At 38.9% G+C, this 17,604-nt stretch overlaps 1 protein-coding gene across 1 annotated transcript; it reads right to left on the bottom strand.

Moving 5' to 3' along the window:
* Positions 1 to 5,782: 5,782 nt before the first annotated feature.
* C13H3orf38 (chromosome 13 C3orf38 homolog) lies at positions 5,783 to 14,043 on the bottom strand. The gene is given in 4 exon segments (XM_049785587.1): positions 5,783 to 5,884; positions 5,886 to 6,458; positions 9,381 to 9,619; positions 13,910 to 14,043. Coding segments are annotated over 4 exon segments (1,041 nt in total). The 5' UTR covers positions 14,037 to 14,043.
* Between the last annotated feature and the right edge of the window lie 3,561 nt (positions 14,044 to 17,604).

Genomic DNA, 17,604 nt, shown 5'->3' with positions numbered 1-17,604 from the left:
GGGCTGGAATGCATGCCTTGCATGGGAAGGCCCAGGTTTGACCCTCGACACTATGGACACTATGGTCTCCACGCTCAGTATTGCCTCTGAGCATTATCAAGTGGTGGCTTCCAAACAACAAAAAAAGTCAGTATATATCCCACTAACAAGATCAATAAGATTTGGTAGTAAGAGGACTAGAAATCAGAAAACACCAAATTCTGAAATATCAGTAATTATATTAACATATTAACATTTCATAACTAGGGGCCGGAGAGATAGCATGGAGGTGGGAAATTTGCCTTGCATGCAGAAGGACAGTGGTTCAAATTCCGGCATCCCATATGGTACCTCGAGCCTGCCAGGAGTGACTGGGTGTGACCCAAAAACCAAAAAAAAAAAAAAAAAACAAAGAACATTTTATAACTAACACAAGTAACTGTAGCTTACTATTTGGGGAACATTAAGTAGCACAACCAATTTTAATATTAATACTTTGTCAAGAGAGAACATGGATGGTTAAAATTAGAAAGATGAAACTGTAAGAGTTTTAGCAAAACAAGGGGCCAGATAGTATGGCAGGTAGTGTGCTTGCTTGGTACATGGTCAACCTGGGTCCAATCTCTGGCATCCCATACTCCTCTGAGCACATCCAAGTGATGTGAGAGCCAGAACAGACAAGAATTACTCTTGTCTGAGCACTGTCAGGCATGGCCCCCAAACAAAATATAAATAAATAATTTTTAAAAAGTTGAGTGCAATGATATATATATATATATATATATATATATAGCTGTAAAAATTTTCTTTACACCATAAAGTGGTCTGTCAAAGTAGCTTAATCTATTAAAAACCTATTATAAAGCTTTGTAGTTATTTTAATTTTCCTTTCTCTGACCATATAAAAGAAGATACCTAAAACCTTCAGATATTAAGTTCTGTCATCAATTTAAGTTTAGGTAAATAAATAATCTATTAATGTTAAAATGCCTAATTCAGTGATTCACAAATTGTAGAGGTCCGATTTAACAAATGTCAACAAAACAGAAAACCTAGAAAGTTTTTGCCAGCATTGCAGTAGTATAAAATAGAAAAGTAATACATAAAAGTCCTGCAGAAGAAAAAGCTCCTATTTTATTAAATTATTATTAATTTTGCTAATATGATTAGATGTGTTAAAGGTAATGATATTGACGTATAAAGTTACTGGACAAATACCAATAAAGTGCACGTGAACCTCCACCACTGCCCCTGCATCTCTTTTAGTCTAATACTCATTTTCCCTCCCCCTCCCCACTTTGTTTTGCAGATATGTAATGCAAGATTAAGGGTATACCATGTTTCATACTTTTATACCCTGTTTTTTCTATCAATGATAAGAGTATCCAGTATATTTTTCCTTCTCACTAATTTAGGAAATATTCCTATTTTTAAATCCAGCATATAAACTTGCAATATAATAAAGCCTTTCTCTCAAGTTACAGCTTTTGTGAAACTTAAGATTACTTAGGGTTTTTTTTCATTTTTATCATTTTCCCAAAAAAATGCTCATTGTTAAAGTTATCTTATCAAGATATATTGAATCATGAATATTTTTACTTCAACTGATAGCATTTCAGATTTTTTCTTATCTGACAGATTTTATAAGGCAAAATTTACAAGTTAACTATCAAATTAACAGTCCAACATATTATACTATATATATTATATATAATAATAATATATATTAACATAATGTTAGTACTTTGGAAAGGGAACAAAGTTTTCTAAAAATAATTTTACTTTTTCTTGTTTTACTTTGGTTCTAGCTCAAACTTAGGTGCTACTCCTGCCTCTGTGCTCAGCAGTCACTCTGGTAGTTTAGAGGGTCATACCCTAGGACGGAACTAGGAATGGTTGACTATACACAAGGTAAGCATCTTGATCCCTGCACTATAAGGCTTCATAAAGTGCTCAATGCTTTAATCAAGTTCATACTCAATAGTAATATACAATTGTAATATCATATGAAATATTCTTAGGGGGATGCAACCTTTTTCAAAAAGTCAGTTTAACCCACAACCAAATTAAGAACAAGTTAAGAGAGCCAGAGTGTTAATAGGCTGAGCATATGCTTGAGGCCCAGGTTCAATACCTGCCACAGCTTAGTCCCAGAAAAGCAAAGGAAGGAAAGGACTTCTAAATTTGTGGATGATGCTGAGAATAGCATAACGATATGACTATATGTACGGTTTGTGTGTATGTGTTTTACTTATGATTATCTGGGGGGGGGATGTGTACATGTGCACACAAACTGTGATATTTACTTAGCCATAACTGGCTATTAAAAATTTTTTCTGGTGATTTAGAAATAAAAATAAAGTTGCTATTATTAGGGCCGGAGAGATAGCACAGCGGTAGGGTGTTTGCCTTGTATGCAGACCACAAAGGACGAACGGTGGTTCGAATCCCAGCATCCCATTATGGTCCCCCATGCCTGACAGGGCACGACAAGAGTGATTTCTGAGCAGAAAGCCAGGAGTAATACCTGATCAAAGCCAGTTATGACCCAAAAACCAAAAACAAAACTGCTATTCTTTAAATTCTTTTCATGTGTGTGTGTAATTTACTTAGCCACAAGTGGCTATTATTGAAACACTTTCTGGTGATTTAAAAAAATCAAGCTTTTATTCCTTAAATTCTCTTCTAGTGTGATATCTAGCCTTTCTTTGGCATATAAACTTGCCTTTCTGTTCTAAAACACAGGAACAATTTTCTGACCTATATTAGGTTGACTGACAGATGAGATATGGCTTTTTTCCAATTTCTTGGTACTTTTAGTTAATACTGGACACATGAAATTTTTGTCATTTAGATTAATAAAGCTTCCTACTGTAAGTACTCAAATTTTAACAAAAAATACACTAAATGTATAATTTCCTATCTACTGCAAATCCACCTACCATAAAGCTCAGACATCAGCCTGGTTTGATCATACAAATTACTATAAATTAGTAGGAATGTTGTATTCCTTACTACTTGATTCCAGACTTCCCAAATATCAGCTGATTGAAACAAAGCCAAAAATACATCTGGTAGAGCAGCAGAGTGACAGTACAGTGGTAGAGCATTTGCCTTGCACGTGGCTGGCCCAGGATGAACCTCCTTTTGATCCCTGGCATCCCATTTGGTCCCCCAAGTCAGGAGCAATTTCTGAGAGCACAGCCAGGAGTAACAGAGTGTCACCAGTGTGGCCCCAAAACAAAAACAAAAACAATACATCTGGTACATCTGCCATTCTCCAATAGAAGCTGATTAAAATAGGGAGCAGGAAATTGGTAAAGAATAACTCAATCCAGGCTAGAGAAATAGCTCAACAGACAGAACACATGCTTTACATGAGGGAGGTATGGGTTAGAGGCCTGGCATTGCAGAGTCCCTGAGTACTGCTGAGTATGAAACAAAAACTAGGAGCTGGAGTATTAGCATAGAATAGGGCATTTACCTCGCATGCTGCCAACCTGGAATAGACGTGGGTTCTATCCCTGGCATCCTATATGGTGCCCCAAACCTGACAGGAGCGATTACTGAGCGCAGAGCCAGGAGTAACCCGAGCACTGCTGGGTGTGACCCAAAAATTAAAAAAATAGAAAAACCAACTTTGCTCTTCTCTTTGGGACCTTCTCATAGCATAGGCCATCAGAAAGGCCTACTTGATTGTCATTTAAATTTTTTAATTCCTTCATAGCCTTTCTCTATACAACACTTACACATTAAGCTGATTTTAAATAATCTTAGAGGTCCTTAAGTTTCAGTAAATTTGAAATAAAAATTAAAAACTCCCCAAATCTGAGATAATTAGGAGCCTAAAAGTTTCTGTAAACCCACATTAAAATCAAATAGAATGTGATCAGTATTATCAAAGGCAAAATCTAGATGCAAAAAAGTCTCAAAACACACCCAATCAATATAATGACAGGGCACGTGAAGATAGCTCAAGTCTAGAGATATCTCAAAACCAGAAGGCTTTGCTACCAGATCCCTGGTTCATTCCCCAGCATCATATAGTTTGAGTATTGTAAGAGTAATCTCTGCACTGAGGCAGGAATAGTAGCCACTGAACATGGATGAATGTAGCCAGCCCAAAATCAAATCAAAAATTTTAAGTATGTAAGTTTCTCTGGCTCATGTATTTAACTGTTCACTTGAATATTAGATCCTACTGTGCATGATAGCGATGGGAATTACACAAAAACAAAGGTGCCATTCCAATTCTGAAGATTCTCATTAAAAAATGAAATTTTTCATCTTACAGATTTTTACACAAAATCCAAAACTTAGTATTCAAGAGAACCATAGAAATTTCTGCCATCTTAAGCACTTGTAGTAATATTTCTGCAGTACTTAAGCAATAACACAAATGAATAGATAGAAACAATTTTTAATTTATTTTCTACTTTTGATTTTTACTATTACATTTTATAATTCTAACTCAAGACTCAAAGATGAGGAAGGCAACTAAGCTTTCAATCTAAATAATAACTATACAACACAAAAAGGATTCCCCCCTTTACTAGGCTCATGTTTTAATAAAACATACTAAGCTATATACAAAAAGAACATTCTGTAATATATAAAGGAAATATTCTAAATGTGGCAATTTGCTGAATCAGGTTCAGTGAAAAGCTGCTGGATTATGACAAATATGAAGTAGCAATGTAATTATTCTGGTAACTTAAACATGTAATTCAAACCAATAAGACAAATCAGAAGTAAAAAAACCAGTAATTTTATGATTTAGATATTAGTAAATGTATGCATGCCCACATTATAAAAATATGTGATCAACCAAGATCAACCAACAGCAAGAAAATAAAACTTTTTAAGTTAGGAAACAAGCACTTTTACAGAATGTTCCCTTTTTGTATTACCCAAATAAAATGTTCTATAAAACTATTGAAATCTTAGATACAATAAGGTATGTTTTGATAAAAGTACTTGTTACCCAAAACAATTCAGAAAATACTGTAGATCATAAGATATTAGATTTGACTATATTTTAATGTTGAAAAATGTTCTTGAGGGGCCGGGCGGTGGCGCTAAAGGTAAGGTGTCTGCCTTGCCAGCACTAGCCTAGGACGGACCGCGGTTCGATCCCCCGGTGTCCCATATGGTCCCCCAAGCCAGGAGCATAGCCAGGAGTAACCCCTGAGCGTCAAATGGGTGTGGCCCAAAAACCAAAAAAAAAAAAAAAAAAAGATATTGTTAAGGGCCACATGACTATGATTAAAAAAAAAAAAAGAAAAAAAAAAGAAAAATGTTCTTGAAATATTTTTAAGAATCATAGTAAAGATTTCTCCTAATTAAAATTTTTTGTATAAGAAGGTCATTGTTTTCTAAGTTGAGAGTTTTGTCTACTACATTCAGTGCGAGATAAATTTTAAAGCACTATCTTGTCAAGAGATATGTTTGTTGAATTATCTCATTTAGATTAAAATGAGCAACATGAAAGGGATAGTCCTTCAAAATTATTAATTCCATAAAGAGTACACATATTAGCAAAATATCCACTAATGACAAATATTACTTGTTTTTTAAGGCACACATTAGTTACAACATATAAAGTGATGGATTTTTATTTGAAGAACTTCACTAAGCTCTTGGAATATTTGCTGAGACTCAGGTAGAAATAGGTTCAGTTTTCACAGATCAGTCGTAGTCAAGAAAGACATTTTAATTATAATATCAATCTTGACACCAGAAATCACTTATACTACTGTCGATGCATTTTGAAGTTTCTGTATAGAATTTTCTTAAACTGACATCATAATGAAAGCATTGACGGGTTAGGTAAATTTGGCTCTCTTTTGCTCACGAAGTCCTCATTTCCACCGCACAGAGCATGGTCTCCAGTTCCACTATCCAAATGCCTGCCTTACATTAAGTCGTACATCAATTGAAGCAATCACACTGTAAAAGACATCCATGTCACTTTGTTCAAATGTGACAGCTGGTTTCATTGATGGTTGTAAAGCAGGGGCATTTTCACCAATAATTCTCAGATTGATAAATTTGATTTTCCAAGTACTCGCCACCAACGGGCAGCGAACAAGTCCAAAAATTTGTTCAAAAATGCCCAAACAAGAGTTCCCTCGGTGGACAGTTCCAGCAACTCCAACCATAACTAGACCATGTGGGGAAGAAGTACATTTCAGTCCCTGGGAATCTAGATTGGGATTAAAAACTAGACATTCTTCTTTCACTAATGACAATAGCCGAAGGCTTACAATTTCTGCTCCTTGGTATTCTAATAAATTTTGCTCCGAAGTCTTATAAAAAAACCTAAGTTTCACATCATCCCAGAAGTGCTGAGGTCCCCAGTCAGCAGGAGGTCGTCCCAGTGAAGGATTCTGAGAATTGAGAAGTTCAAAGAACCAGTAACAGAATTTTTCTCCTAATTGATGAAAATCAACATTCTCAATTGGATCTTCTTGTTTTGGCTGCGTAAGAAAAATATAATATAAAATAAAACCACAGTAAGTCTTACAACTATTTTCTATCTAATTCATTTCAAGGTTAAGCATTCAAGAACTGATTGTAGCAGAGGAAAAGAACTGTAAGCAAATACCTCACTCAACCTATTATGAATATTTTTTCAAAAGGGAGAAAAATCATAGGGCCAGAGCGATTGGATAAAGCATTTGCCCTGAATGCAGCTGATTCAGATTCAATTCTTGGCATCCCATAAGATCCACTGAGTAACACCAGGAGTGATTTCAGAGTGCAAAGCCAAGAGTAACCACCTCCGGGTGGTGAGGAGGGAAAAAAAGAATCAGTTTAGAATTTGCTTGTTTAAATATCTAAAATTTGGCTAAGAAGTTAAATTCTGGGACTGGAGCAATAGCACAGCAGTTAGACGTTTGCCTTTCACACAGCCAACACAGGATGAACTCCGGTTCAAATCCCGGCATCCCATGTGGTCCCCCAAGCCTGTCAGGAGCGACTTCTGAGGACACAGCCAGGAGAAAACCCTGAGCAATTCTGGGTGTGGCCCAAAAACCAAAAAATAAAAAAGAAATTAAATTCTAACAAAGTCTCTGAAAATAACAGCTAGGACAGATGACCAATAATTACTTATATAATTTTTTTCTCACTATATCAAAGCCTTTATGCTTTACTTATTTTTAATTTTGTGTTATGGAGGAGGGGGTGGCACCCTTGCAGTACTGAGGGGCCTGGAAGTCCTATACAGTGCTATCTGGCCCAGAAGGGTTTAGCAGTGCAGTAGTTGGGGCTGGACATGCAGAATACGTCTTCAGACCTTAGTGGTACTAGGGAACCACCAGGACCATACTTGGTGGGGCTCAGGGTGTGATACAATGCTTCAAAACAAACTTGGGAGTGCTGAATGGTACCCCAAATGGAATATTTTATTAATTACTGTTTTGACCCGCACCCAACAGTACACAGGAATGGGCCTATCAATGCTCAGGGATCACTCTTAATAGGACTTGGGAAATATTCCGTGCTGGGATAAACCAAAGAATCCAAATCTAGCTCTTTTTTTGCTATCTCCCTGGCCCAAACTGTATGATTTAAATGGGTATTTTGTTATACATAAATCATGCCACAAATAAAATAAGCATTTTACTGTCTTTAAATATATTTTCAACATTATTGATAGGTTGTTTCCTATAATCAATTTTATGCATTCTTCCTTTTCTCAAAACAATTTTCAGTGCAAAAATATAACAGAGATGCTAGCTTTTATTCACCTATGTATTACAAAACATAACACCTGTGTACAGATAAGTGATCCTAAGTTTTCTAAGCACAAGCTATTCAAAATAGGGGGTATATGTTCATTAAATATCTTTAGATCCCTCGCAGTGTGAATATTATCATTATATCCATTTTTAACCTCAAGAAAATAAGGGTCAGAAAAAGCAACTTACTTGCTAGATTTTATACTTAGAATACAGCAGATCCTGATTTGAAGGCACATATATATAACTTCAAACGTAACATTCCTTTCATAGGACCAGAGAGATAGAGCAGAGTTTATAGTACATGACTTGTGCCCCAGTATGATCCCCAGGACCAAATGGTTCCCTGAGTATTCTTAGGTGCAGTCCTGGAGGACCACAGCAAAAACCTCAGAACAATGCGTGTGCTACCCAGCACCACAGGACCCCTTTCTCAAACAACTAAACAGTTAACTGATTTGTCTAGAATTGTGGGAGGGACCCCATCTTCTTCCCTCACCACTACTCTTCTTAGAATATTAAAAAACTTCTGAGTTTAAAACACATGCACTGCAAATTACCAAGTTTGGTTTAATTCTCAGCACCAATTATAATCCACTTACCAATACCAGGACTTTTTTTAATTTTTGGGTCACATCCAGCAGCATTCAGATGTTACTCCTGGCTCTGTGCTCAGAAATCACTCCTGGCAGGATAGAGGAACCATAAGGGATGCCAGGATTCAAACTGCTGCCAGTCCTGGGTTGGTTGCGTGCAAGATAAACACCCTACATCTGTGCTATTTCTCTGGCCCACCAGGAGTGATTTTTGAAGTAAATTCAGAGTCAGTAGTGCCTCCCCAAAAAAGTGTTCATAGATACCTTTTCTTATTGCTTATGTAAATAGTCCTCATTGTAAAACTACTTTAATTCAAAGAATATGGTAAATAGTTTTACCTGAATATTTCCTAAGAAATTCATTCCACTAATATTTGAACATTCATTTAGTATTTAAAATGTACAGTGAAAATACAAAGTAATCAAAAGTCAAGGCATGATAGAGGAAATCATAAAAAAAGATTTCTCTTGCTAAAAATGATCCAACATAAGAAAGTCTTCCAGATGAGAAAAGGGTTAAACATATTATTTTACAGAGAAACAAAAAAATAATCTACTGTTTGTGGCAAAATTAAAAATTAAATTAATTTTCTAGTTTTAACTCTTTAAAACTCCAATAGTCCTTATTTGAAAAAAGAATAAAAACATTTCAGAAATAGCTTGTCTTTTCAATGCTTTAATGGCCAAACAGAGATGTAAAGGATGTGATATAAAAGAAAACAAACAAACAAACAAATGAACAAATCAGGGGCTGAAGAGAAAGCACAGTGGTAGTGGGTTTGCCTTGAACGCAGCCAACCCAGGACAAAGGTGGTTCGATTCTCAGCATCCCATATGGTCCCCCCAGCCTGCCAGGGGCGATTTCTGAGCACAGAGCCAGGAGTAACCCCTGAGCAGTGCCCGGTGTGACCCAAAAACACAAAAAAACAAAACAAAAAAAAGAATAAGTAAAACAAGTGCAATATTATTAACCATGTTAATCCAGACCTAGGATTTTTTAATATTAAAATGTTTTAGACAGAATTACATTTCTAGATAAATATAAAACCATTCACTTTACCTGTTGTAAGATTCTAGGGATCTGTGTCTTAGGAGGCTCTGGTGTTTCCTTCCTTTTTAGTGCTACTTGGTCTTTCCAGTAGTTTTTTGCACGCTGAATAAGATTATGTTTTTCAATAGTGGGAGGCACAATGACTCCCTGCATTGCCAAGTACTTAAATATAATGTCTCGATGAACTTTTCTACGCTTCAAAAGTTCTTCTGCACTTTGACTGTATGCTACTATTGCACGAATGGCATCTAAAAGGCAATTATAAAGATTAATACAGAATCAAAAGTTATCTATAATATAGAGAAATTCTATCAATATTTATTGCAGGACCACAACCTGCAATGTTCAGGGATTATTCCTGGCTCCGCACATAAGAATTATTCCTAGAATTGCTAAAGGGACCATATGGAATGCCCAAGATTGAACATTGCTCAGCTGCATGAAGGCAAGCACCCTAGCCACTATTATCTTCTAATAAAAGACAAAGAAATCGGGGTGATGGGGGGAAGAATAAGAAATAGTAAGTTGGGTAGGGCACTTGCATTGCACATAAAATACAGGGTTTCACCAATATTCCTTGGTTCACTATAAAGTCCCCTACATGCCTCTATGGCTGATATCAAGCACAGCCAGATATCATTTCTCCTATTCCCCCACCACACACACACACCTCATTCCACCCGAAAGAGTTTAGTCTAATAATTTTCTTTTTGGGGTAAAAGAAAAATGTTTGGGAAACTGTGCTTAAGCAATAATTTATTTTTAAGATATGAACCTAAACTACTTCCTGTGAAGGGATGGGTGTTGAACATGGTATTCAACTCAATCTTAAAATCAATCATGAACAATTTTGTAACTGTGAATCTCAGTGATAAAATTTTTTATATTTAAATTAAAAAAAGAAAATTATCGGAGCCAGAGTGGTGGTGCAGCAGTAGGATGCTTGCCTTGCACGCGCTGACTTAGGATAGACCACGGTTCGATCCCCCCGGCATCTCATATGGTCCCCCAAGCCAGGAGCGATTTCTGAGCACATAGCCAGGAGTAACCCTTGAGCGTCACTGGGTGTGCCCCCCCAATCTCTTTATATGTAAAATTACAGTATTTTGATTTGAAGATTTTTAATTCAACCTCAGTACTCAATCGTGCTAATATTAACTAGGCGTTAAAAGGGAATATTAGAAAGTAAGTTAGAATGTAAATTTGGAATTAACTACTGCTTGCTTCTGTAACCCTGGTTTTACTGCTGTTTTAATCCTTGTTTGCTTAGACACCTGAACATAAAAGTACAGCCATGACAAGATCAAGTTTTAAGAAACAAAGACTAGGCCCAGAAGAACCACCAGTTCCTGAAACCAGACCATATGGGTCCATAACAAGAAATACAGCATTAGACAAATGGCTCACATGGCAACCATACCCTGGGTCTGAAGGAACTGACTATAGTACCCTGATTGCAGGCACATGATTTTCCCTCACTGAACCTACAATCCACCCTAACCTTTTGTTTGATGCAACATATATCCTATGACCAATTCTAGCCATTTGTCTGATGCAATATAGAATAAAGACTATAGTTTAAAAAAAAATCAACTACCCATCAATCCCCTAAATTCCCTATAAAAAGGGGCCTGCAAGTTCACTAGTAATTGCCATTTTCTGAAGAGATGGTCGACTCCAGCATGCTGGAATTAAACTTCCTTAATTTTTTGCAGTGCTGTCTGTCTCCTTCAGCCTTTGTGGGATGGATCTTGAGTCCAAAGTTAATATAGGAACGATCATACTCCAAGGAGATAAAAGCAAATCTTGTATTCTTTCATTTAAAATTTTAACTATTCAAGGGATCAAAGATATATCAGTAGGCAAGGTGCTTACATGACTGCCATGCACACAGTAGACCCAGGTTTTAAATACATATGCTTGTATGGGGCCAGGCGGTGGTGCTAGAGGTAAGGTGCCTGCCTTGCCTGCGCTAGCCTAGGACAGACCGCGGTTCGATCCCCCGGCATCCCATATGGTCCCCCAAGCCAGGAGCGACTTCTGAGCGCATAGCCAGTAGTAACCCCTGAGCGTCACCGGGTGTGGCCAAAAAACAAAACACACACACACAAACACACACTCACCAAAAAAACAAATACACATGCTTGTATACATTATCTATACAAATAGAGATAATGCCAGAACTGATCCCTGAGTCTTGAGTCACCTGTAATTCCTGAACACTGCCTGGAGTGATACCCAAATTACCAATCTTCAGGCCCACCCCAGCACAAAGGGATTAAAATAAATCCTCATATGCATACCATCTATCTTTTAAGACAGGGGAAATCACTAGTATCTTCAAAATCACCCCGATTTTATTTCCACTTGATGCTATTCCTTCTCTGTTCTCAGACTTATAATTCTATTGTGTAAAATTTCCATTTTTCTGTATAAAGAATTTGCACCTCCAAATGGAGCAATAGTACAACAGGTAGGGAGGGCACTTGCCTTGCAAGAAACAACTCAGGTTTGATTCCTGGCATCTTAAATGATACTCAGAGCACTTACAAGTGATATCTAGTGGTGAGCCAAGAATAAGTTCTAAGCACTGCAGGATGTGGCCCCAAAACAAAGGCAACATCCTCCCTCAAAAAAAAAAAAAAAAAAAGTCATTTGTTCAGGTAGCAAGTTAGCTTGTCTTTTTATTAGTATAGCAGCCATAAATATACCTTCTGTAATCAGCATTTCACTTAAATTACCCCTGGCAGGCTTGGGAGACCATATGGAATGCCTGGGATCTGCCGTGTGGCCTGCAAATGCCCTACTTGCTGTGCTATCGCTAAGGCCTCTGTATCAAATTTCATTTTATCTATACCACAAGGTATTAATTTTATGTTTATTCTGTGTGTCCAATGAAATCAATCACTTTGAACATTGTGATACACATCTCTTTTAGTATACAGAAAGTCTGGATTATTAATAAACGTGAAAGGTATGCCTCCCCCTAATACATCTGAATCTTTATTTTTTAAAAAGGCATTTTTGCGTTTGAAATATTCACAGATGTAATCTATGCCCCGAATAAGGAAACCTTCCATCTGTTTTTCCCAAAATGTATTTCCATCTTCAATCCATGGAGTTCAAAATCAGAGCTGGTTGACATGATTAATAATCCTTACAGATTATTCTTATAGTTTTTTTCTGAAAGTCTTTTTTTTAAATTCAGTACACACAAAAAAAAAAACACCTTTTATCCTTCATACTTATTTTTAAATCCACTGTCAGTTGAACTCGGTATTTTTGTGTACTACACAATATAAAATGTAAAGTTCACAGGACTGTTGGTCGCTTAAGTGTAAAATACAGAAATAAGTACTACTACAGTTTAAACTGTTGCCAGATAAAATTCGTGGTAGTTTACCTTAAAGTTTCAGGAGAAAGCAGTGGACTGAGTTATGGTTTACTGCAGACAGAAAGGCCTGTGCTTGGAGCCTCTGCAAGCAATCATGCAGAGCACAGAGCAGGATGCAACCCGCTCCCCTTTTAAAAGCTCTTTGTTCAAAAAAAAATTTAAAGGTAGAGGGATTGGTATACATTTAAATAAATACTAAATATAAGTGGAATGGAATTCTCCACGTCTTCTAGCAAAATTCGGTATACTTCCAATAAAACTTGCTATGTGGATCCCCAAACCAAAGGAAGAAGGAAACTACGCTGTATTTTTCTGTGGGTTATACTACAACTCTCCAGCATATTAAAGATCCCTTCAAGGCCACACCTGGCAGTGAATGGGAGCTTCAGGGAAAAAAAAATGAATGTAAATAAAATCTCCTTTTATTGACAGTTCAGTTTCCAGGCCCCAAGCTGCTAGCTAGCTGACTCTTCCTTGTTGATAGAAACTGAAACAAAAAAATTGATTCAGGAAACAGAAACTCGAAACTAGCTAGCTAGGCCCTTTCTTCTTTCTTCCCCCTTTCCTCCATGCTCCAATAGGTTTAAGAAAAATAAGATAAAATAGACACATTCTGGGGTCAGAGCGACAGCACAGTGGTAGAGCAAAAGTTTTGCCTTGCTTGCATGTGGCTGACCCATGATGGACTTACCTGGGTTCGATCCCCAGCATCCCATATGGGCCCCCAAAGGCCAGGAGTGATTTCGGAGTGCAGAGCTAGGAGTGACCCCTGAGCACCACCAGATGTGACCCCAAACCCCTCAACCCCCCAAAAGGAAAAACAATGGACATATTCTGAGGCCAGAGCGATAGCACAACAGTAGACCAAATATTTGCTTGCATGTGGCAGACCCAGGATAGACCTGGGTTCGATGCCCGGTATCCCATATAGTCCCCCAAAGCCAGGAGTGATTTCTGAGTGCAGAGCCAGGAGGAACCCCTGAGTAAACCCTGAAGTGTGACCCAAAACCCTTACCCTCCCCTTTCACATCAATGACAGTTGCAGCAAACAGGAGGAGATGTGAGGAGGTGAGGTGAGGGGACCTGGGTCCCGGGGGGCGGTGGCACGACTCCCCAGGGGTCCCCCAAAGATTGTGAGTCTTACCTTTGCGGTCCACAGGCTGCACCTGGCGGTTGGTGACGGTGTCGCACAGGGCCATGACCTCGTCGTAGTGCATCAGGCCCAGGAGAGCTCGGCAGCCCTTGCGCTCGGAGGAGCTGAGCCCCTCCATCGCCAGACCCCGGGAATGGGACGAGCCGACCCCGCAGGGCCCCGTCGGGCGCCAGGGAGACAAGACACGGGAAATCCCCTTCCGGTTGTCCTGCACTCAAATAGTCCCGGGTAAAGCGGAAGTGACCGTCACGGAACTAAACGGGGAGAAACGGGACCTCTGAACTTATCTTCCGGGAAAGGTCTGAGACGGAGGTGGGGGCGGCTTATCGAGTTGTTGTGGTTTTTTTTTTTTTTTTTAAGGTGGAACGGAGTAATTAGCGCCAACTTGTATCTTGCTTCAGAGAGTGGGTTGCGGAAAGCAAAGCCCAGAACCCTTAAGGAGTTTTTCCCGACCCCAAAAGCGAGCGGATAGGCTACGCGGGTGCAGGTGCATGGGAAAAGGGCGTCACCCTCACGCTCGAGGAAAAGTGATTCCGATGGGCGGGGCTTGGAGGCGGATCTTCGGGGGCGGGGAGAGAAGAGGGCGAACGGTGGCGCAAGGGGTAAGGCATGAGCCTTGCCCACGCTAGCCTAGGAAGGACCACGGTTCGATCCCCGGCGACCTATATGGTCTCCCAAGCCAGGAGCGACTTCTGAGCGCATAGCCAGGAGGAACCCCTGACTATCACCAGGTGTGGCCCCAAAACACAACAAAAAACCTCTCTGGCCACTTGTGATGGCTGAGACTGGAGTTTGGTCATCTTAAATTACTTAGCAGGTTGGTTTATTTGTTTTAATAAATTACGTTTCTTTACATATACTTAAGAATGCAAAGGCGTAGATTGGTGGAAGGACCCCCACCAGCCTGGATTGGGGCCCTCTGCCTGCTCGCTGTCCAGTGCTGATGTCTCCTGGCCAACTTGCTGCTGTTTAATCTAAGACGGGGAACTAAGGAGGCTGATCAGATCGGTTGGTCTAGGCTACGCAAGTTCCTGAAACAAAATTCTGTGTACCAACAGCCTGCTTTTTAATACGGCATTACTGCAAATTCATCACTTCTTATATTGTGTTCAGGCTCTTGCATTCCAGAACATATTAACAGAATGGTTACAGGGAGTTTCCTAAAATCAGCATTTTCTTAGCTTGGAACTGAGTTTATCCTAAGTGCAGAGAGAGTGCATATGGCCCACACCCCCACCCGCCTTAGTATGCACATCTTTTGGGGGGGGGCGGTTTGGGCCACACCAGGTGACATTCAGGGATTACTCCTGACTGCGCTCAGAAATCGTTCCTGGCTTGAGAGACCATGTGAGACATCGGGGATAACACCTAGGTCGGTCCTGGGTCAGCTGCAGGCAAACCAAAGGCCCCACTGCTGAGCTATTGTTCCGGTTCCAGAGTGCACATCCTTTAAAACTTTCCACCCAGAAGCAAAATAGTTTCCTTAGAGTACACACTACAAGTCAATTGTAAAATCAAAGATACGTATCATTAAGTTGCACTTTAACACTACAATTGGCTGCTGCTTTCATGCTGGAGCATGCTAAAGTTTAGCCCAGGGCTAAACTTTTGAGCCTGGGGACCTTACAGTCAAGTGGCCAGTGGACAGGGTTTTGCTATGAACTGTATATGCATGGAGAACCTTACTGGATTTTCAGCTCTTTGGGTTCTTGTCTAAATGGATCTAATCGGGGTGAAAAAGTGCATGCTCCTCACCATTGGCACCTTTTACAGTTGGTATGACAGCAATCCACACATTTCTATCTGCAAATTACAAAGCAGCTTACCGGATCAAAGAAGGTTGAGACAGACTGCTTGCTTCTGACTTCTTAAAACCATACTTGTGATCTTTATTGTTTAGTGAGAGTAATTCCACTCAGAAGCTTAAAATGACAATGCATTTTTTGCTGATCTAGATGAGCAAAAGTTCACAAAGTATTAACTTTAGAAAAATCATAGCTCTGAGCCAGAGCTGTAGATAGTACTATAGCGGGTAGGTGTTTGCCTGTACCCTCCTGACCCGGATTCAATCACCAGCTTCCCTTCTGGTCCCCTGGGCTCACCAGGGATGATGCCAGAGTACATAAACAAGAGTAAGACCAGAACACCACCCTGAAGTGGCTCCAAAACAAACATCTCTTTTTAAAAAATAACATCATAAAATATTACAATTGTCAAAGCATTCAAGAATTAAAAAAATGAATTCCCCCAGAAATTGTATGAAATACCATTTTATACTAATATCAATTGACTTCTTAACAAACATTACTTACTGAGTATTAACCATGCTAGGTACTGAATGCTCAGAACTCACCAATGAGCTCTTGGGAGAGCTGCAAATAGGGTTGAAAGGTAAGTGCTGAGAATGCTAGTAAGGGGTCACACAAAAGCTGTGCCCAAATCCCTTTCATCTTTCCTCCAGCCCCTCTAACAGTATGCTAGTCATTGTTTTGCACTTGGAGCAAGTACAAGTTCTTTGGAATTTGAAGTCCACTTAGAGGAAATAGCATAGATTCAAAAAATGCTATCAAGAAAAACTAATCAAGGACATGAAGATGCTATTTTATGCTGGCTATCAGAAAGGCTTCTCAGAAACTGAAGAAACATATAAAAAGCAATGCTGAATCACAGAAGAGACTTCTAGAAGTTACAGGAGGAAGCAAAAATAGAGAATACAAGCAACAGTGTCTGCAATATAGGAAAGAAAGGCAGAAGCATCCTGTGTGGGAAGACAATAAAATTAACTGTTGAAACTGATCTGAAGAGGGATTTGTCAACTGAGGTGCTTTTGACATACTGTGCTAGGTTATTCTTTGTTGGGGGTTGTCCAGTTTTGTAGTGCTCAAAAGTTTTGGCCTACTAAGTGTCAGCACTTCAACCCATGCTGATGCTACCAAAGTCTAGACTCCACGTGTCAAAAGGGAAGTAGGGGAATTAGACTTTTTGCACAGAGAACCAATGAGACAGTTCTGAAGTTACAACTACTATGATGAAAATGTGTTGACAGTGACCATCATGGATACTGAACACTAGTTTACTGAGGAATTAATATTTTAAAGTTACTCTGATGTGACTAGAGGCTGCTCTAATGGGTAATGAAGACATAGAGCCTTGTAAGCAGTTATCAAGATTTTTTTTATTTCTATTCTCACTTTTTTAATTTCTAGTGGTTCCCTACCTATATCAATTTCATTCTTACGTCCATTAAACTTGGCATGGAGATCCCAGTCTCAAAATCTTAACTCACTCTTCTTGACCTTATTTCAGGCTCCTGCTCAAGTATTTATGGGGGCAGGAACCTTGGATCTCCCCAACAAATTTCATATCATTCCTCAGAAGTCTTTTTTCATTAACTATCAACAACGTATATGCTCCTACTCACTCAATTTTTCTTCATAGCATGTGTAACATACTAAATATTTTTTGTCCCAAACTAGAATATAGTTTCTCAGTTGTATGTTTTTTGCCTGTTTGAGCTTAGTGCATTGCAGTTCTGCAATACATATTTGTTGAATGAATTGTAAAGTCAGTGAATATTATGAACTGAATATAATGATATCACTTGTTTCAAACAGGATAATTTTGGCTGTTGGTATGAATAGACTCAAAAGGCAAGAGTAGACACAAGAGACTGAACAAGAAGACTC

This window comes from Suncus etruscus, chromosome 13 (assembly GCF_024139225.1).
Source record: "Suncus etruscus isolate mSunEtr1 chromosome 13, mSunEtr1.pri.cur, whole genome shotgun sequence".
Classification (NCBI taxonomy): Eukaryota; Metazoa; Chordata; class Mammalia; order Eulipotyphla; family Soricidae; genus Suncus; species Suncus etruscus.
Note: the sequence above shows the minus strand (reverse complement) of the source record. Positions and strands in the feature narration are given on the sequence as shown.